This window comes from Pleuronectes platessa, chromosome 5 (genome assembly GCF_947347685.1).
Source record: "Pleuronectes platessa chromosome 5, fPlePla1.1, whole genome shotgun sequence".
Classification (NCBI taxonomy): Eukaryota; Metazoa; Chordata; class Actinopteri; order Pleuronectiformes; family Pleuronectidae; genus Pleuronectes; species Pleuronectes platessa.
The window spans coordinates 15,755,346-15,777,695 of NC_070630.1; the positions used below are offsets into that span (position 1 = coordinate 15,755,346).

Consider the following 22,350-nt stretch of genomic DNA (forward strand, 5'->3'; position numbering starts at 1 on the left):
AGCAGCTCTCACAATGTAAGATAAAAAGTTATTTAATTAATTAAATCAACACATTAGCACAACAGTTACAAATGTTGCAAATGCTTTCCTATAAAAATAAGTTTTGAGGCGTGATTTTAAGATAAGCAGTGAGTTGGCGAGTCTAATCTCGTCAGGCAGGGAGTTCCAGAGCCTCGGGCCCTGACAGAGAAAGCCCGGTCACCTTGAGCAGCCAGCCTTGACCTGAGGTAGTCAGCCTTGACCTAAATACAAATGTGAGAGGACAAATAAGCTCTCTGACTCTAGCAAATGAAAATACAAATCTAAATATAGACTATTTTGTGATATTTGGAATACATTAAGAGATTAAAAACAGGAGCTGAAAACATAAATCTATACTCAGATCAATGTCAAATACTGTTTGAAAGTTGTCTTTGTCGCTTCCTTCTGACAATCTACAATCAAACAGATTTGAAAAAATACTGAAGAGAGCCTCAACATGAAAAGACAGATAGATCAAGAGAATGGCAGCTATTGCCTACAAAGTCAATTTCCTGAAAGATGCTCTTTTTTTCCCTTCTGTGAGGAGTTAGAGAGAAGTGACGGGTGGTAAATGAGACAGACGGACAAAACACACAGCATTACTTGAAAGTGCTTTTGATGAGACAAATGATGGACAGGTAACACTTTCAAGAAGATAACGGCTCTCTCTCTCTCTGTCTCTCTCTGTCTCTCTCTGTCTCTCTCTGTTCCCACCTATCACGATGCCTTCTTACTCTGTGTTAGCATCTTGTCTCTCTGTGTCAGGTCAAGATGCAGATCATGTCTGTCTTGTGTCTTCAGGACAGCAGGAGTCCGTATTCCCACAGCCGTGACATACAGACAGACAGAGAGACAGAGCGCTACACTCGCAAAGAAGAAGGGAACGCTGTACAAACTTGGATCCAGTGCAGGAAAATGCAACTTCATGCAAGAGTGAATGGAGGCTTTACTAGTGGTGTACTAGTGGTAATGTGATGCTGCACTTCGAGGTAGGGTTGGTAATTTGTTTCTTTCTCTGTTGAAACCCTCCTGATGTCCCCATAACCATCAACAAATAAAGTCATCTAGATGGTTTTCACTATACAGTAAGGTACTGTATTCCTTTGTGTCGGACATTTGTCCTGATGAAACAGATAGGAAAAAAATGGGGCAGCGAGGACGGAAGAAAGAGATTTTAAGTGCGTGCAAAAGTGTGTAATATTTAGGACCTGGCTCAGGGGGTTTCGATGTTTACTGTGCAGATGTCCATGTAGTTTAGATACTTAAAAAAAAAAAAGATTGAGTGTGCGTGTCCGTGTGTGTGTGTGTGAGAGAGAGAGAGACAGACTTTGTTTGTAAGTGGGGGGTTATGTTTTGTCCCAAAATGTGTATATCCATCCCTTCCTCTATGTGTGTGTCAAAGTGCATGTGTGTGTGAAGTGTGTGTGTGTGTGTGTGTGTGTGTGTGTGTGTGTGTGTGTGAGTGTGTGTCAAACCATAGCTGAGGCATGATTCAGCCCTCTGGTCACTTTAACAGTGTGTATTGACCCCTTGATATCTGTCTTCATGACTACATCACACACATAGAGAATACACACTCTCTCTCACACACACACACACACACACACACACACACACACATGCACACACACACACACACACACACACACACATTTGACCATCAAATAGCTCTTTGAATGTCCTCACAATGTCAACATGTCCTCACAACAATGGATTCAAACTACAATTTGTCCATACGACACAAACACAGGGAACCTTTCTCCCACTCGCACAATCAACAGCTCAAACCCACTCAAAAGCAGCAGTTAGATACAAAACAAAGACAGAAGCACACACACACACCCAAGGAGAGACAGACTGACAAACATACACGCATTTTAAAATCCCACTCAGAAACAAGCACAAACATTTCCATGATTACAAACAAAAGACACAGACATAGACAGACACATACAAAGTAAAATTTACTTGCATAAGCATCTTCTGACAGACAAAACCCACAGAGTCATTCACTCTTCACTACACACTCACACACATATACACACACCCTGAGGGCAGAATGTCTGCACCACCAGTCAGTTGTGTGCTCCCGTGACTGAATTCGGCCCCGTGGGGAGACCCCTTGCCCTCGGCACTGACACGTTCACTTAGCACTCAAACCACAAAACTAGCCCCCTCCACATGCTAACACATTCACTCGCACACAGACGTACAAACGCACACACACGCTTGCAGAAAATACCTGTGAGGAGAAGGAGAGAAAAGAGGAGTGGGTTTGAATGAAACAAGGACGTGCCCAGGAATAGAGGGAAGGAATTAGGGAGCGGAGGAGGAGAGTTGTGTTGTCCTTTAAATGTTGCATGCCAGCATCCAATTGATGTTCCTCTCCTACACACCAACCCTCTTTGTCCTCTAGTGCACGCACCACTTCTATGGCTCCCCTTGTGCGTCTCCTATCTCTTTTTCAGTCAGTCTCTTGATTGACTCCATTAGTATGCTGAACCGCTGCCAAAAGCAGTTTCAAACATTAATTTGAAGGCACATACGGCTCTTACACTCACACTGCTTCAATTCATCCGGTAATGGTGATTCAATTACATATCCAGCTAATAAATATCTATTACAAAGAGCTTATTATTACGTCAACAAGCTAAATGTAAATATGCAAAACATGTATAATGCCTTGGGGTATGTCAGCGATGTGGCTGTGTGTGTGTGTGTGTGTGTGTTTGTGTGTGTGTGTGGGGGTCTGAATCTTCAGTTAACAACCACAGAGCACTGACAGTGAATCCTCCAACTCCTAAGTTAAACTGAAGCTCCAGCATGTGTCTACACCTAGCAGGTACCGAGGCCGCTCTGTGTGTGAGCGTGTGTGTGTCTGTGTTTTGTGACTTGGAGCCCCTCCACACTCAATGTTATCACCACAATGCCTCCGTGCTCCATCAATTAAACATTGGGCTATTACCTCTCGCCTGATGTGAAACATTTAGGAGGGGTGGAGTGGGTGCAGGGTGAGGACATTTTCTGGCTGGTTGGTGTCTTGCCAGGATGAGAGGCATCATTAATTTATGTGATGCCTTTTTAGCTCCCTTACTGTCTGCGTGTGTGTCTTCATTGTCTCATGCACCGAGGGTGGAGGTGGACCGCTACACAAACAAGACACACACAAAAAAAAAATCTAATTTACCCTCAGTTTGACGAATCCTCTACTTTCACAATCACTCCACCTCTCTCTGCCCCATCGATCTTTCCATAATCTTCCACTTCCTCTGCTATTCCCTTTTCCTCGTGTTTGCCCCCTCCCCCTCTCCTTCCTCTGCCGAAAAAACAACTGCCCTTTCCCTCCCTCTTCTCCTCATCTTCCTGCTCCTCTTGCTCGTCCACCTCCGCCTCCTCGGCTACAGCTGCCGTGACCCATCTGCCTCATCAAAACACCAGAAGTGGGTCACTGTCACGAACACGTACCCTTCACTTTACACACACACGCACAGTATATCCCCCCCCCACGCACCCCCCCCATGTCCATGCGCACACCAAAACACACATTCCGTGACCAAATACTGACCCAACAGGCAAGCGGCACACACGAGACACTGCGCAAACAACGTATGTACCCCTGTCTATACAGCATAACACACTGTTGAATTGGTTTCACATCCAAAAATCACATGGTGCACAACATGTTTGTAGCATAGCATATTTTACAGACGCTATAGACGCATTACTTTAGAAAGACAGACACTTAAAGTCACACAAAAAGTCCTGTCCTTTTGTCCTAAACCCAATTAGGGATGTGAACATTTACAGGGTTTCTTTAAGGATTTGTGGACAAATATCTCTCTTCTGCTCGTGAACTGCAGTTTATTTCGGCACTTATCAGACACAGCAGCCTGGCCAATATCGGACAAAAAAATCATTCGTCCCTTAATCTTATTTATCAGATCAGCAGAAGGTCAAAACCTCTAATGAGGCAGAGATGGTGTGCAGACTGTACACAGCAGGCAGAATACAGAGTAGCTGGAGGCCAGCACAGATCTTCATAAGCACACATACAAAAATATTTATTTCCGCTAATCCCAGTACATGAAAAACCTGAACGTCTTTGGGAGACGGGAGGCTCAATAAACTACAATACACAGTAACAATTACAGTCATAGAAGCACAGCTAAGCGCACATTGAAATCTGTTTAGAGATGTTATGGAGGGAGTACAAGGCATTTAGGCTTTTTTGTGGGTGCCCGGGGGATTGGAGGCATTAGGATTAGGTTTAATCAATTGATATGATGATGGGCAGCGGATTTAGGGAGGAAAAACAAAGGCAGGAGAGCAGCCTCGTACATCATACCTGGATCCTTCTGAGCTCTCTCTCTCTCTCTCTCATTCTGTCAATCTAACAAATGCTTTCTTCTTTTTGTCCTCTGAGCCCCCACTCCTCTCTCTCTCCGTCTGTCTGTGAAATCACACACACGAGAGGGATCACGCAAGCATTTAAGAAGGGATTAAGTAGTTAAGGGACTTATCCACGTTATTTTTTCCACTAATTTACCTAAATCATTTTCTTTTTTGGACTGTGACAGTGCATGAGAGCTTGTAGAGCATGATTGTGTGTGTGATTGTGTGTGTGTGTCCTAAAAACACTGTCCAGCTGTGCTCTTCTGTTTGCGTGTCAAAGGGAGAATGTTTTTTGGGAGCTTTTGTCACGTAGCGTGCGCATTTTAAGCTTTAGTTTTTTTTTATCTGTTTTTTTTTTCCTTTTGGTTTTGCGTGTATGAATATGTTTGGGCGCATGTGTGTACATCATATATGTATGCGTGTGCTCTTGATTGTGTGTGCGATCGAGACAGCGCTTCGTGACTGTGGCTTTGTTGATTTTTGTGACGATAAAGACCCCCTGTGGTGCTCAGTGTAGCGAGAGCCAACACTGAGATTCCACTCATCTGGACCCCATGGCGCAGCACACATCACATGACAGGCGTCTACGAGTTTATGAACCCACACACATAATACCATGAGTGTAGAATTCGGGCGTGTGTGAATATTTGAGTGCATGTATAACCTCCTTGACATTGGTATGGGTTAAAGATTGCGTGAAAGATTATCTTTTGTGTGAGTGTGTGTGAGTGTGGAGCAGGGAAAAGGGCGGGGACGTGGCAGTCACAAGGGATAAAGGGAAGTCTAAAAGGGGGGCCGAGGCGTGCAAGTAGCAGAGAGGAGAAGAAGATGGGGTGAAGACAGATCAGGGACATACTGTGCTGTGGTGGATGAATCAAAGTGTGTGAGATGGTCAGTGTCTGGGCTGTGTGTGTGTGTGTGTCTGTGTGGAACAGCAGCACTAAGGAATCCACAATCGCTCACAGGCACAGATTTGTACATACAGAACGCAGACACAGGAACGATCAGCAATAGTCTCTCAAAAGTCAGGACAAAGTCGACAGAGCAGACAACCAAGTGTTGGATGGAGTGATTGCGCCGGAGGGACAGTAAAAAGACAATAGGCACTATGATAAAAAATGAGAGCTTGCAGGAGGTATTATCCAGGGTTGCATGTCTGTCGCTTCACTGGCTGTCCTCCCGTTTGCAAATCTCTTTCGTTGCCTTCCCTTTCCTCGTCTGCCTGGCTGCCCACCTCACTTGCTCCTTTGCGTGGAAGCAGGGAAAGGGCAGTGGCAGGGAAATAAATCACCTATGGCTGCCTCGACCGGCACTTGGTCACGCATCACATCACATCCAAGCACATGGCGAGGCATGGCATGGCACGTCACAGCACGGTGTGGTGTGGCATGGCACAGCACAGCAGACACAAACAACATAGCCTGAAGAGCAGAGAGCAGGGGGTGGGGGGGGTATGCTGACAAATCAGTCTAGATGTCTTGACATATTTTCATCACGGTCAGCTAAGCCTCCAGAACTGGGTGATTAATACATTTACGGCAGCTCTGTGATTAATCATTCTCCAAATCTCATCAAGCACAAGACAAAGAATAAGACGCCACAGTATCAGTTGCACAAAGTCCACAATAGACATCATGGTTGCATTAGATCCTGACAAAATCAAACTTAGCCTATTTAAAGCAACACTATTAAACTATTTTTATCTTAACAGCTTGAAAATAATTTTGATGGTACACTAGCTTGCAATATACAGGGGTCCTTGAGCTCTGCACACTGCAGCTTAAGAAAACACATGCAAACAGACAAAACACAAGCAAAGTTAGGATGATTTTTCAACCAATCATAGCACCGAAAATAAGAAAATCCCACTGATAATTTACACAATGTAATCGAATAGAGAAAGTAGTAGCATTAGTAGTAATAAAGTACAAGTGGTAGATGTAGTAGTAGTAGTGGTGCTGGTAATAGAGATAGTAGTAGTAGTAGTAGTAGTAGTAGTGGTGGTGTTACAGTCTTTGTTGAAGCAGGGACTCACTGTTTACATTCTTGACAGGGTAGAGCTGCAGGTAAATCCTATCAACCAATTACACGTCTTTACTAGATTTAAGTTTTATTGCTGCAGCCCCATGAAGTTAATCACAAGTTTGACACAGGCTAGAGTCCATCCTGCTGCACAATATGCCCCTCAGCCTCCTGATTTAATGTCCCAGCAGTTGTGCTGACTGATAATAAACTGTATGTAGAAGGATTAAATCTGAGCTACAGTTGATGTTTTTAACCTAGATTGTTCACTTTCCAGACTCTGGTATGTCAGTCAGCCACAACATTGGTTTTATTGCTATCACTGACCGATGTTTATCAGGAGCCTGTTTGAATGTGATTTGAACCTATTTTTATAGTTTCAATTATTTGCCATTTAAGAGACTTGAAGTCAATATCAGCCACAAATTAAAATCATACCAGTTGTAATGTAGTGGTTGATATTTTATTTATTATTATATTATATCATATTATATTACAGTTTCTCATGGTCCAGGTTTGAAACACAGTGCAGACATAAGGGGTGAAGGCAGGACAGCAGGGCAGCCATTGAAAAAAAAAAGAGCCAGAGAGAGAAGGGGGAGTATAGTCTGTTACATTAATCAGAGTTAGCAGACAACACATGTGCTTCCGTTAGCCCCACTAGACCACGCATCACAACACGCGACTCGGCACAACATGGCACGGCACACTAAGCCATGAGAGGCCAGAGGAGGTAACACCGGCTGAACTGTGCGTGTTTCTATGTGTGTGTGTGGCGGTGTGTTTGTCCACTTGCCCGCCTGTCTATCTTTGAAATGTGGATTTTTCACTTGCGATCCAATTTATGAATAATAGCATGCCGTTTTCTTAAATTCTTCATCTGCAGTGTAAACCAGGTGGAAGTAGAAGTCTGTCTGACGAGATGAAAACCAGTGGAGCGAAGAAAACTGCAACCTCATTTAACCTTCTCCAGCAAGAGACAACAAGTACCGTCGCCTGCGGTGCTTAACTCTGTGCTGAATCAGACACTTATGAATGAATAAAGCAGGCGACGATCTAATTCAGTTTGAATGCACTAAAACCTAAAGCTTTACATCACTGAAGCTCAGCTAGCCGTAAGTTGATTCCTTAGATTCCGCCCTCTCAGGCAGGCAAGATAAGTTCCAAAAATATAAAAGTATAAAATAATAAATTAAAAACTGGACTAAAATAAGAATAGAAATATTATTGGAAAATGTCAAATGAGAAGGACGTATTTGCACATGATATTAATAATACTGTACATGATAATAATGAAACTATATATATTGCATATGAAAATGAAAGAGTGACATTGCCCATTATGATGAGCAGCAATATTGTACATATTGAGAAGTAATATTGCACATGGAATTCATAAAAAATATAATTGTTTTCAGTCTCTGATGTAAAGAAGAAGAGTTATGCAACAGAGATTTCTTAGTTTTCTTAATGTGAGATTTGTACCTCTTGCTAAAAACAAATATCTTTGTAGATATGATGGATAATAGTTTCCTGATGCCTCTGGCCTGACCTCTGTTGGAAGTTAATTTATTTCTATATGACTGTTAAATAATCAGTCCAAAAAGTTGCATGGATAAAAAGTAATAGATCTTATTTAATGGTGTGTTATAAAGTTAGTTGGGTATTTTCATCACACACCACCAAGGAGAACCATTAATAAATCATGTTTTTGAGTTAATGGTCTTGGGTTCAGGGATAGACTGTCTGCCCACCTGATTAATCTGTATCATTCAAAAACAGCTTCCACAGTGGCTGGCACGGAAAACGTCTCACAAAAGCAACAGTGACCTAGTAATGACCCCTGGATTATCATGCAATATTGTCACTTTGTATTACCAGGGCCCAGACAACACCCGTGACAATATTGCACAATAATCCCCCCACTGTCTCTCAGTAATTACTGCAGATCAGCATTCACCTGATGAAACCTCCCCCCTCTCCTACCCTTGTTTAATCTCTCTCTCTCTTCGCCCAGATTTAAGAAAACAGATTGGAGAAGGGGCAGGAAAGGTAAGAGGAGAAACAACCTAGTAGGAGAAGGAACACAATGGGAGGAGGAACAGGACAAGAGCAAGTCTGAGATACACTGATGACAGTGAACAGCCAACACATGTGCTGCCACTATCAAGCGACCTCCCGAGGTCTGAGAAAAAGGGCAGGGTGCGTCTGGTTTGAAACTATTCATTATTCAAGTGGGGGGGGGGGGGGGGACTGAAAGAATGACAGAGAAAGAAAGTAAGACAGAAAAATGAAGGAGGAGAAATTAGTAGTACGGTGTAGCTACCTGAGACATGTGGCTTGTCTCTCCTCTCCACTTCTTCTAGAAGATTTTGCCGTGCTCACATTAATAATGGACGGATGGAGGGAGGCAGAGGGAGACAGGGAGCAGACGAGAGCCCACGGTCATCAGTCAGACACACGAAAAGACACGACAGAGATGAGTCAGGATTTCGGTTTGCGCGTTTACACTTAACAGAGTTGAAGATTGTTTCCCGAATTAGGCACTGCAGGCGCCAACGAGATGTCAGATTTGTCTGGTTACTGAAACCGCTGAGCCTCTGGTGAGGTGTTTAAAAGAACACACTGTTCTGATGTTAATATTATACTACAGATTATACAAAGGAAGTGTTGTGTGGTAAAGTTTGTCTCCAAAATTGTCTTAATTGTTTTAATGATGAGTGTGTAGGAGTTTACATTATTGAGTGTGTCCAGTATGTCACTCAGAACCAAAAGCAAATCAAAAATACTCTTTAAGAGTCAATATACAATTAAATACTTTTTAGACTTTGTTTCCACAGTTTTTTGTTTATGCTTTGTTTGATGATGAGGTGTGTCTCATTTAAGGGCCTGCATCCTCCGAAGACTGCATTTGAAGACTGATTGCATCACATTAGGTTGACTGGGCTGCTTCCTGTTGAAGGCTTCAGCAAATGTGACTTTCATCCCAGAGAAACAATGTCTCCAGTGGGTCAAACCTATCCGAGGATTCATTTTGATTCGATTACAAAAATATTATTTTTAAAAAGCCAATTTACTGTGACAAGTGACAAGACATCCAATGCTTGAGTATCATGCTTGGACTCATCCAAACAGCTACAGTACACATGTTTAAAAACCAATAGGCATTAGAACTCTTTCGTCACCTCCAACTGCAACTCTGTTTCTAGCGAGAGAAGCTGTTGACGCTGCAGATCACAGAAAGCCTCTTTAGACCAGATCTTCTCATTTTGGTTCGGCCTTTGCATTCTACGTGGCCCATGGAGACTCCTGAACTGTGCTACAGCCATGATCACTGCACCACAAGTAAAGCTAACATACTGTAGCTCCCTACAACTGCATGTCTTAAAATGATTGAACAAACAAAGACGACAGGCACTACCGGGCTCGCAGTCTGTCATTAGATGTAATTACTAGACAGAGATCAACTTCTATTGCATGGAGGGGGTTTGGTTGCTCAAAAGACAGAAATCTAAAAAGTATATCGGACATCGGTTGTTGTTACAGACACAAAACATGCTAATTCTGCAAAAAAAATACATAAAAGCCTTCTGACAAGGAAACCAACAGACGGCGAGGCATAACAAACACTGTTATCAATTAGCCTACCACAAAAGATGTGGTGCCAAATTAAGTGTTTGAGAGAGATGGTTTCAAAAACCTGAATACTTTAGACCCACTACACACACTGCTGGGCCGAAAGTATTTCAAACACACAGCTCTGTTTAAAGTTTACGATTCATGTCGCCAAACTGGCACAAAAGCGGCAATTTGATATTCCACAACCAAGAGTGTGCTAGTAGTGTATACGCCTGTTTCAACCACATTATGAGGGATGCTACATATATTCTACTTATGGACCCTTTTCATCACAGCTTTTTAAATATGAAATACTAGGTGAACACATGTGTTACTCATCACATCAATAAAGGTTGTGCTCTATTTAGCCCTATGCCTTATCTCCTTATTGTTTTCCCACTACAATTATTACATTGCATGTATTTAGTACATCCTTTTAAAATGGTAAATCAGAATTCAATTCAATTTTATTTGTATAGCGCCAAATCATAATATACATCATCTTAAGGCACTTGACATAGAAGGTCGAGACCTTAAACATTAGAGAGAAACCCAACAGTTCCCACAATGAGCAGCACTTTGGCGACTGTGGAGAGACAAAATATCCCTCAGAATGACAGTAAACATAATGTCTGACTAATGTAACATCTTATTCACAGAGAAGTACAAACAACAACAAATTAACTTCAAGGGCTTTTGAGCTTCATTCAACCAGAAGTGAAGTGGTAAGTTAAAGAGGTAGTTTTTCAGTTTTGAGAAACACATGTAATGAAGATGATTGAAGCCGAGTCTCTTTTGTACGTGTCCTGTCAACAAACAGAGGGCAGTGTGGTCACAGTATGGACTCTGATCACATCAGCAGCTCGTACATGTGGAACTGTGACTGTTACATTTATTACACAGTCACATGTGACGACAGTCTGCCTGCAGTCGGGAAAAGCTAAAAATGTAACTGACGAAAGTTCCCAAGCAAGCGTTTAGGTGGAGCAAATAACTCTTATTTCCATTTGTCACCACGGGTGCACAGCAAAGGGGACACAACTGTCTGAACTATATTCACTGATCAAAACTTATTTAAATGTCAATATACTTAGTGTTGACCCTGAACGCTTCCTGAGTCCAATGAGGCTGCTGCTGCTGATTCACAGCTACTGCGACGCAGACTATGTAGACATTGTGTTACCTTAACTATATAATAATACAAGAGCACAAATATACATACACACAAACACCCACATACACACGCATACACACAATACATGAACTTCTAGCTACTTTTCACACTTTTACAGTCAGCAGTCATCCAGAATTACAGGCCCAACTGTGACACAGCCTAGCATCTCCGCTCTGTCAGCTTTCCACAGATAGCTCATATAGTATATAGAAAGACAGAGAGGGAATGAGAGAGGAAGAGAAGGAGAGGAGAATGAGGAGAAGCAGCATGTTGCTGAGACACTGGAGTAGATATGGGAGCCTCAGGCCGGAACACACAATGTGATTGCAACGGCTAAAATAACTGTGTACCTCCTCCATTATAAATGAAACTATTGTCAGACAGGTAGAGTGTGTGTGTGTGTGTGTGTGTGTGTGTGTGTGTGTGTGTGTGTGTGTGTGTGTTTGTGTATCCATGTACGTGTATTTGTGTGTGAGAGAAAATTTCCTCATTATTGTTTTTTCTCCTCTTCTTCTCATCATTGATTCTCTCTCTGAAGAAAATGAAACAGAAAATCTTTCACTTATCTCTCTCTCACACACAGTGGGATGCATCCAATTCTCTCCCTGTCTCCTTCTGCTCTCTCCGCTCACTCTCTAATTATCTCTGAAGCGGACGTCTTGTCCTGTTACATTGTGTTTCAGAGCTCCTCACATTCCACAACATTAGAGAAGTTAACAGGGAGTAGTGTCCCTCCTGTCTTTTTCTTGGCTCGCATCTTCTCTCCATCTGTCACTCTCTCTCTCTGCCTGCGCTCCCCTCTCTCTCTCCTGGAGGTGAACGTCTTCTACTGTTACACTGTGTGTTTGACTTTGTCTCAGATGGTGAAACTTGAAAAGTGAATAGGTAGTATCAGCAACTCGTGGAGAACAAGAGGAGCTCGGCAGTTGCATAAAAAGGCTGCGGTGCACTCTTCGCGGTGCTGCACTTAAAACAACCAGTCCTTTAGTCACATTTGGACTTGAACACCGTGCTGGGGAGAGAGGGAACCCATCTTCTAAGTTTAAGTGTCACTTTGACAACCATCCTGCTGAGTAAGAGGGAGTGAAACAGCTTTGTTTTGAGTTTTGAGGGGGCAGTAGACAAAGGCTGCATGCAGACTGACGTAGCACTGTGTCCCTGCATTAGCACAGCAGGGGTCCAGAAGCAGAGGGCAAATTAAATGCAGGGTTGTCCGGCAGTGCACTGTGTGGACCAATCAAATGAGTACAAGCATAACATCCACAAAAACAGTTTTCAGACATGAACGCCTCACTGTTCAATATGAGGAACACAGCAGGAGATGATGGGGTCAGACGTGTTCACAACAACAGAGAAAAGTCTGGGACATTCAGGTGAGGGGTGGTGTCTGGGTAGAGCAAGCAAGAGGCAGGACATGAATTATAAATTCCACTTCGGAAATCAGATGTTTTTGTTTACAGCGTGGGTCTTTCGAAGGTGATATTCATCTGCGTCTTGTATAACACCTCTACCTCCCGGGAAACGTCAAGAGCTACTGACTGAGAAAATGTCAAGATAATTTGCTGAGTTCAGTGTCTGTCCTGAAAACAGCTAAAACCGTATGCTACATTCAGACTGACAGTATGACTGCGTCACTGGATTAAAAAACAGCAGGGGTCCGGAAGCAGAGGGCAAATACCACTGTGTGGACCGATCAAATGAATACAAGGAAAACATCCACAGATTACTTTATCACATGACCTTATATTCTACTTTTACTGTCAAAGGAGGAGATTATATGATTGCTAACATGATACAGTAACTGCAACTACCATCTATCCATTCATCCATCATCTACACCGCTTATCCTTTGAGGCTTGCCGGGAGGGGGGGGGGGGCTCCTGGAGCCAATCCCGATCGACATTGCGTGAGAGGCGGTACACACCTTGTCCAAGTCACCAGCGTATGACACGGCCATCACACAGATACAAACAAGCAGTCACACTCACATTCACAGTACCTGGAGAAAACCTCCGCAAACAATGGGATATATGCAAACCCCAAACAAAAAGACCCCAGCCAAACAGGGATTCAACCCGCTAACCTACTTGCTGTGAGGCGACACGTTTGAGTTGATTCTTCATCCGGTGACCATCAGTGAAAGTGGGGAGTAATGCTCTTGCCTCCCAGAATAATAAGTGCTCATGTGCCCTTGAGAAAGACAAATTGAGAGACTGAGGGGAAGTATGACTGCATTCACATGACACTAGGTGAAAGTATGAAGCAGCATGCATTCTCAGCATATTTGAAATACAGTCTAAATACTGAGAAAAAATGTCAGCATGAGGATTAGGGCGTTGGTTTTGCTCCACAGAAATATGGAAGAAAAGAGTGAAACTGGTTCCCACCATCCCATTAAACTAAATTTACTAATAAAGTGTGTAGGAAGCTACAATACAACAGCAAGAGCAGCAGACTGTTGGTACAAAGGTGAAGTAAATGTATATTTTTGAATAGTTAATAATAACCATTCAAAGAAATCTGTGTTTAGTGATGTCGAGAGGCAGCATACATCCTGGACAGGTCGCCAGTCCATCACAGGGCCAACATGCAAAGTCAAACAACCATTTATTCTCAACTACTCAACTCCTGTCAATGTAGAGTCTCCAATTAGCCTAAATCCAATCTAACATGCAAACACTGCACAGAAAGACCCCGGCTGATGTGGGGAAATTTTTGTTGTGTGGCATCAGTGCAAGAACCCTTGCTCCACCATGCCACCATTAAAGAATGGTAACAGTGGGCGGCTGGTGCTGAGGGGTAGAGCGGTCGTCTTCCAACCTTAAGGTCGGCAGTTCGATCCCCAGTCTTCCCCATCTGCATGCCGAAGTGTCCTTAGGCAAGATGCTGAACCCTGAATTGCCCCTGATAGAACAACAAAATGCTGCTAATAGATGCACTGTATGAATGTGTGTGAATGGGTGAATGTAAAACTGTACTGTAAAGAGCTTTGAGTGGTCACCATCAGACTAGAAAAGCGCTATATAAATAAAAAAACATTTAACAAATAATAGAATTCAACATTTTAAATGATGGTTTATGTTTTTGAGATCTGTTAGAAAAGCCACATGAAAAGCCAAAAGACATGATGGTATTTGGATGTTTCACACCCTATATAAAAATGTTAACATTGAGATTTAATCCAACTACTGTCTTGCAATGAATGAATAGGTGTTTTTGTGTGTGTGTGTGTGTGTGTGTGTGTGTGTGTGTGTGTGTGTGTGTGTGTGTTTGTGTGTGTGTGTGTGTTTGTGTGTTTGTGTGTGTGTGTGTTTGTGTGTGCTCTCCTTCTCAGCAGCCCAACATTAAACCTCTGTGCCAGCCCTCTCCCAGCACACCAGGATTAACAGCACTTAAATGGGCCTGTTAGTACACCACCTCCTCGATGCCTCCCACACCGACGGCTGCTCATGGTGCTGCCCAGAGATTTGCGCTCGCAACGCACCGCCTCTGTTGTTTTTCGTTCTCCGCTCACCCCCAACCACCTAAGCCTCCTCTTATAAATGGTGCTTGTGTGTACTCAGCGGGGGGCTAAGCCCAGAACATCCTCTATTTTACAGACTTTTTTTGAATCTGAGTGGATGACAGGGGGGAGGAAAAGAGGAAGGGAGAGAGGTATATCCTGATACTGAACCACATGTGCTATGATCAAAATGTCAGTCTCTCGCTCCCTCTTTCATTCTTAGTTATTGTCTCTCTTTCTCTCTGTCCTTTGCTCTGTGTCTGGTTATAACATTCAGCTTGTGTAAAATCATAGTCGGACTGAAGCATACGCAGAAACACACACATACACACACATACACACACACAAACACACATAGAGGGGAGAAATGGAAGTCCACTACAGGAATCAATCAATAAAATGGATTCCCATCTGCGTCTGTTGGCCGTGCAGAAGGATAGATGGACAAATGTACTAATGCGAGAATGGAGTGTGTGTGTGTGTGTGTGTGTGTGTGTGTGTGTGTGTGTGTGTGTGTGTGTGTGTGTGTGTGTGTGTGTGTGTGTGTGTGTGTGTGTGTGTGTGTGTGTGTGTTTGTGTGTTTGTGTATGTGTGTCATAATGCCACTGGGTGTATTGTTTACAGCCATCTACTGGCCTCAATGAGAAATTCCAGAGATAACTAGAGAGCAACAGACAGAGGAACAGAGACAGACAGGAAGAGGGGACCAAACACAGAGTGAGAGAGACCTCAGTGATCCGTTCAGTAATCTTACTACAATGCACTTGAAGTGGGAGAAAAAAGACAAGTTGTAAACAAGCTGTATTCATATTTCATATTATAGTCATGCTATGATCCTAATGATTTTGCAAAGTTCTGAATTATTTACGTCACAACTGTGCAGCAGAAACATGCAAAGCTAAAAACCTAAAAGAGAGGTAGCTGCTGATTCCACTTTGCGAAGATTTGTGTTTGATAGTATCAATGTTCAGAGATGCAAAAAACAGATGCACTTCTACTTCAGCAAGCGAAGGATAGATTGTTAAAGACTGAAATTTATTGTCTTATTCTGGCATCCTTTTTGGAGAGCTGCACACAAAGCAGTCACAGAGGTCCCTCTCGTAGCCAGCCAGCTGCTACAAAATTCATTTTTAATGTGGGGAAATGCTCTTTCAACTGGTTTTGTGACAGTTAAATCGGAAGTAAAAGTATGGATGTGAACCACTCTCTTTGCTTTGTATGTGCTCAGTATATTTATGCCTCGATGACGGCGACAGCCAGTGGCCAGAGTCATTATGTATTTGGGTCAGCCATACGCTCGTCCATCCCACTATTGCTAGAAAGATCTCTTAAGATCGTCTTGATATTTTCTTCAAATGTAATAAAAACATTCCCTTGAACTGACAGATGACCTGATTAGGATTTGGTGGTCTAAGGGCAAAGTTCAAAGTCACAGTCACCTCACTAGACCACCTTCTGCCTCATGAATTTTGTATCCTAAGAATGCCTCAAGAGAATCCTTTCAAATATTGCATAAATTTCCGCTCAGACTATTGATTTATCTGAATAGATCTGGAGGTCAAAGGTCAAGGTCACAGTGGCCTAACGAACATGATACCTCAAGTCTGCCTTTAGGGAGTTTCTTCAAATTTGGACCAGCTGTCACTTTTTGACTCAAAGATGAACTGATAAGATTTCAGTGGCCAGACGTCAAAGGCCATGATGACTCCACGTGTGTCTGGAAAAAAAGTTAATGTGGACTGAAACTGCACTGGTTGGTGGAAGCATACTGCAGGGCGGTAAAAGCAAAACTCCTTTTCAAAACCCACAGTTTAATGGTTTTAGGAAATGGTAATATAATTTAACACAGATATTAACTGGTTTTGCAGATAAGCTAAGTGCCTCCTTTAAAAGGTGAAAAGCGAAAGATATTCTCTGCTAATTTATATTCAAACCATATGGAGCATCATATGGTGAATCTGTTGCTGCCACCTGACATGGACCAGGACCTGAAGCAACATGCAATCATTCCCATGTTACTTCCTCTGTGCATCATCTGAAAAACAGATGGAAGATTAAAAGAGGAGAATTTGTCCTGTTTCTTATTCAAGTCATATGGATTAATGCAGCATATGGAAAGAGTGCAGTGTTGACACACTCATCGAGATGTAACAAATGTCTTTTCAACACATTTGTATTCCTGGGATGTAAAAAAAAAAACATCATTTCTCTTAGCAAAATATGTTGTGTCAGTATGGTCTGACATGTTGTTTGAAAGGTAGCGTGTGCAGCATGGGCCAAAAACGTGTGTGTGTGTGTGTGTGTGTGTGTGTGTGTGTGTGTGTGTGTGTGTGTGTGTGTGTGTGTGCTGAATAGGAAGTCATACTGGTTCTGCCAAGTGTTTTTAGGTGCTTTTTTATTTATTTTCAAATCACTGCTTACCTTCTTTATTTCTTCCGGCAGTGGATACATTGGAGGACAGTGATGAACCATTGTGAAATCCCTCTCCGTCTCCTTCTCCATCATTCTCTCCTTGTCTCCTGGAAACAAGCATAATTGGCTACACTGGAAATATACAGTGTGTTATGGGTTATCATTCAAGGCAGCAAACAATTATTTTCATACATATTAATTTGTTGTTATATTTTATCTAGCTAATTGTTTCACCTACACAAAGTCTTATAGAGTGGAAAAAATGCCCAGGAGGTATTGTGAAATTGTTTGTTTTGAACAACAGCAGATATTAACCAATTTAAAATGCTAGAAAAAAGAGAAGAAATTTTGTCATTTATAATAATAACAATTGATCATTAGAATTGTTGCAGGTTAATTTAGCTAAACGAGCATTTGATTTTTCTGACACATTTTACTTCAAACTAATTCAGAATTAGAACGGCACTCAGTAAAGCCAAGACCCAACGATCCCATTAAATTCAAGCTGCACCAAATTGCACACACCCATAAATATCTAACTATCTATCTCTAAATATGCCTGATGTTTTTTTTTTATCAAGATCAATGATTGATTCCCAGGGAGATCAGTGAGCATTTATAAAAGACAGATCTGCCCAATTCAAAATTGATGGGTTCTCCCCTGACCCATATCCTTCCACTAAGTTTCATTGAGGTCCATCCAGTAGTTTTTTGTCATCTTGTTTACAAACAAACCAGCCAACAAACCAATGGACAGGGATGAAAGCATGTGCGGAGGTAGTGTAAAATGCTAAATACATTGTATATACATATTTCGTTTTTTTGTGGAGATGAACTGCACTTTAAGAGGGGAAACTGTGTATCACGCATTGGTCGACAGTAGCAGCTATCAGGAAAAATGTGTGTGTGTAAAAACAATAAATTTACCAATAATCACTCAAATTAAGCCATCAGAGTATTTCTACCTGATATCATACCCAGGAATATTGACTACTCTTTTGAGGGATACTGGTGGAACTTTTAAACTGATGACTTCGCCTCTGAGGTTAATAAAAGGGGTAAATCCCTTAGCGTGATGTCCACCGTATTAAATCCATTTGCTGTACACAATAGATTAATCAGTCAAGCTTCTGGCATTAAGCTTATAGACTGTAGATTATGGCATTTCACAGCTGAGGGTATTTTGACTTCACAGCCATACATTAGCTTGTCCTCCACCATAGGGTAACAGATGGTTTAACAAGGTCTGATTCTACCTTCAAGTGAGGGAACTTTGCACAAAACAATGTTCTAATAACCTCTTTTGTGTGTGTTGTTGTTAAGTAATGATGGATGTGATAGTTTACTTCAACCATGTGTTCTAGGTTTCTGCTCTTGTGTAACAGTGGCGACAGAGGTACAGTCAGTTATGTGACCATGGGTGCAGCAGGTCATGCAAGGAGAACATTAATAGCAGCCCATCCCAGCCTCTGTTTGTCTATCAGTGTGTGCACGGCATTTATATATCAGCTCATGATTACTGCGGGGAAAGCATCACGCCATCTCAACACTTGACCTCAGATTAAATACCTCTGGCTAATTTAGGGCCAGAGGTCACCCCTATCAGATGGTCCCTGATGCACGCCTGCATGCCAGACATTAAATGCCCTCGCAGACAATCTGAGGGAAGTAGAGTGAGAGGACACACATGCATGAGAATGCACAGCACAAACACACAAGAATTTGGCCACAAGCACACTGCACACAGACACAAAGCCCGAGAATTCATGCAAAAACATGCAGGTTTAACTTGAAGCACTGTCTAAACATTTAAGCACTAGCATGTCAACAGGCTTGTGTATTCTCTCTGCCTTATCACACACACCAGTGCAGGCACACAAACCCTGCCCAATCAAAGAGCAGGCTTCATGCTCACGCACACTAATAGCCTGATTGCCCCCCTACTGTCTCCAGGCCCTGCACTTAAAACACAACAGAGATCCTCCGTTGGCTCACACAACGCAGATAAATTAGTAACTGCCCGTGACAGCATTAAGCAGGCCTATCCCTTTAGATGAATGCAGATATAAAGGGCGGATTTTGCATGACAACTGTTCCCTTGTGACATTTTGTCCGTTTTAGCCCTGATTGAACTATTAATCAGTCTAATGTGAGAGAGGCAAGCTGTTCATAAACTCATCTATTCTGCATGGACGCATGCCTGAGTCGTGAGAGCAGAACATGCACGAACATGTAAACTCATGAGGGCCCATAGTTTGGTATAAGCTAAAATATGGGCACAGCAGGGTGAAAAGGCATTTAGCCACTAGGGAGCAGAGAACTAAAGACACAGAAATGTCCCTAGCCCTCCTCATCCTGGAGGAATATCCAATACTTTAATTTTAGTAAAGCAGTTCAGCAGCATTATATATTGTTGGGGTCATGTCAAACCACGAAGTGTCTTACCTTTACTTTAATGAGTATGAATCAATCACTTTTTTGTACCTCTCAAACTGATCAATTGTTTTAAAGGTGTTTGATTGATTGAAACATGGGATGTTAAAAATGAATTTGAAATGAGTTAAACACTTGGACTTAAGGACTATTTCTTAACAGAGCAATCAACATTAGAAAAGAGAACACTAGAAGATAATAAAAGCTGCAGTAAGCATGCAGTAAAGTCAACAAATACAAACTACCGTACTACCTAAAATAAATTATACTATACGATATAAATTATGTATTAAAAATAAATAAGATACAGGCAATTAAAATCACAAAAAGCATAAAACACTGCATAAAAGCCAGATTAAAAAGGTTGATTTTAAATTTAGGTTCATGAGCATAATGGCTGAAAGCAGCCGCATCTAATGTTGCAGCATCACTAGCACAACTAAAGCACATGTTTGAAAACATAAAGTCCTAACATGCAGATTTAATGTTTATCCATGTAAATATAATCCTTCAAAACATAACAACAACATGTAGGCCTATACAGGCATTTTAGGAAAGAGAAGTTAAAAGCATAAATTCATTACCTGAACTAGTCTGTACACTAACTTCTGTTTTGTCGAGCTGGTTATTTACCTCAGTAAACTGTACCTGGTGTAAACTCTACATTTGTTAAAGTCGTTGTATATGAATTGGGGGACAGGAGCTTTGTGACAAACTAAGCAAAAGAAGCTGAGTCGACATGTCAACAAATCAGAGTGCCCTCTCTCAGCTGGCTTAGCATCTAAAGCTAACAGTCACAAATGCTACTTCCTGTTTGGACTTGTGTTAACTTTCAATCAATCTTTACGTACCCATTATCAACAGTATCGATCCGACTGAAGGTCAAAATAATCACAACAAACTCTAAACTCGCGTTTTTCCCGCTGTGAGCCTCTCTCTGACTGTTGCCATGGCTACGACGTAACACTGGCACGTGGACACGTAGAGCGGAACGGCCAGGGCGAGCACCGGATGTGGCCTTTCTTTTCCAAATAAAAGCATGGTATATAGTTTGAATATGGGTACGATTATTTGTCAGTAGTGAGTGTATCAGTCATGTTCTGCTTTCCTGTGCAGCTTCGATCTACTTCCTCGTGTTAGTAAATTCCAGGTAAACTTTGCCTACACCATTATATTTTAGGTAGAAATAGTAACAGCATCTTCTTATACTGTAGATTATATATAAATCACAGACATTTATATTAAAGAAAATAGAAAATTGGTATATATTAAGTACACTATTTAGCAGTACTATAGTACTGCATTGTATACATAATACCACAGGTAAATACGTTTACAAAATGTACAAAAAATAATAAAGTATTAATAACCAGGATTGCTCAACCCTTGAAAGTACCAACTATAAAATACAATTTCTAAAATTTCCAAGATTGTCAATGTGAACACGTTCCGGGGGTCTCGGGAGGCACCCTCAACGGTGCCTTCCAAGACCCCCGGAACGTGTGGCCTGTTTGCCACTCCAATTGAAAATTCCTCCAGGATACTTCAATTTACACCACTTTCGAATTTTTCAAATTTTTGTAAAAATTTGAGTTTCTCAAAGCCCTCAAAAAGCCAATTCAGTTGGCTGAAAAACAAAATATGAATCCTTACTATTTCAATTGGGCCTCACTGTCTGTCAGTGCCTGTCAGTGCTCGGTCTCTAATAATCCAATATTATAATACAGTTTGTAATATGTCATAAAGTAGTTAAATAGTGTTATATTACTACTTTTGTCTAAGTGAAGGATCTATATATGACATACACAACTAACAAAGACAAAATAATTTTTTTCTTACACAAAAAATATAAACATCTCAGCTGTCAGCCACTGGTATGGCAGCTTCTCTTTTTCTCCTCTTGAGCAACAGTTATTCTTCACCACAAACACCTCAGCTGCCCTCAGTCTCCGGGGGGGAGAAGCTTTAGTTGCTAATGCAAGTCACCTCAATTCGGTGCTTTGGCACTTAACATGTCACGTAGCGAGCAGATCCAGGACAGACAGGCCACAGCTATTCCATGACATTTATATGAGGTGGGGAGTTTTGTATGTCTTTATACATTTATAGTTTTTATTATATTATATTAAATATGATGCAACTCTATGTTAACAAGTACAGTTGTCAAAATAACGGTGCCTGCAGAGAAACACACAAAAAAGCTGGTGAGAATACATTGAATACAAGTTAATCACAAAAAAAAAAAATATATATATATATATATTATTTGTTAAGATAAAGCAGGAACAGGATATTGCACACAAAATGCAGACTGACAATGCCTTGAAGTCACATTTGCTAAGCTTTGCCTGCATGCATGCACAGGTCACACTCCATGCTCTGTTTGGGTTAGTGTGCATTTAATTCATTGCCTCAGAAGTAATGTGAAATAACGGCCAGACATTACCGCAGGGGCTTTTACAGGACCAATCGTTTTGTGGTAATAGATTGTTAACAAATGTTTCTCGACACACACTTTTGTCTTCTCCTACGTGATATCATTGCTCTCGTTTTTTCTGCTGCTGACTCAAAGCAAACCTGTGACTGAATGTAACAGAGTGTGCGAGAGATGCAAGGGACAGAGAGATCCTTGGTATGATTTCATTTGGGACGCACGCCATGCTATTTTTGGAGCCGTCAATGAATCGTGCAGACTCAGTCGCTCTGATGCAAATTGCACTCGCCAACTCAAGTCTAGCCTACCTTCCGTGTTAGTTAATCTGCCTCCACAGCAGAA

The 22,350-nt window shown here is 41.7% G+C and overlaps 1 protein-coding gene across 1 annotated transcript in view; it reads right to left on the bottom strand.

The window, feature by feature from the left end:
* The window catches only part of LOC128439721 (trichohyalin), a 37,674-nt gene extending 17,146 nt beyond the window's left edge, over positions 1–20,528 (bottom strand). The window contains exons 1-2 of the mRNA XM_053422111.1: positions 20,426–20,528; positions 17,151–17,248 (exon numbers count right to left, since the gene is read on the bottom strand). Coding sequence (XP_053278086.1) covers positions 17,151–17,248; positions 20,426–20,429 — 102 coding nt within the window. The 5' untranslated portion in view covers positions 20,430–20,528. The remainder of the gene's footprint in view (positions 1–17,150; positions 17,249–20,425) is intronic.
* Positions 20,529–22,350: the final 1,822 nt, after the last annotated feature.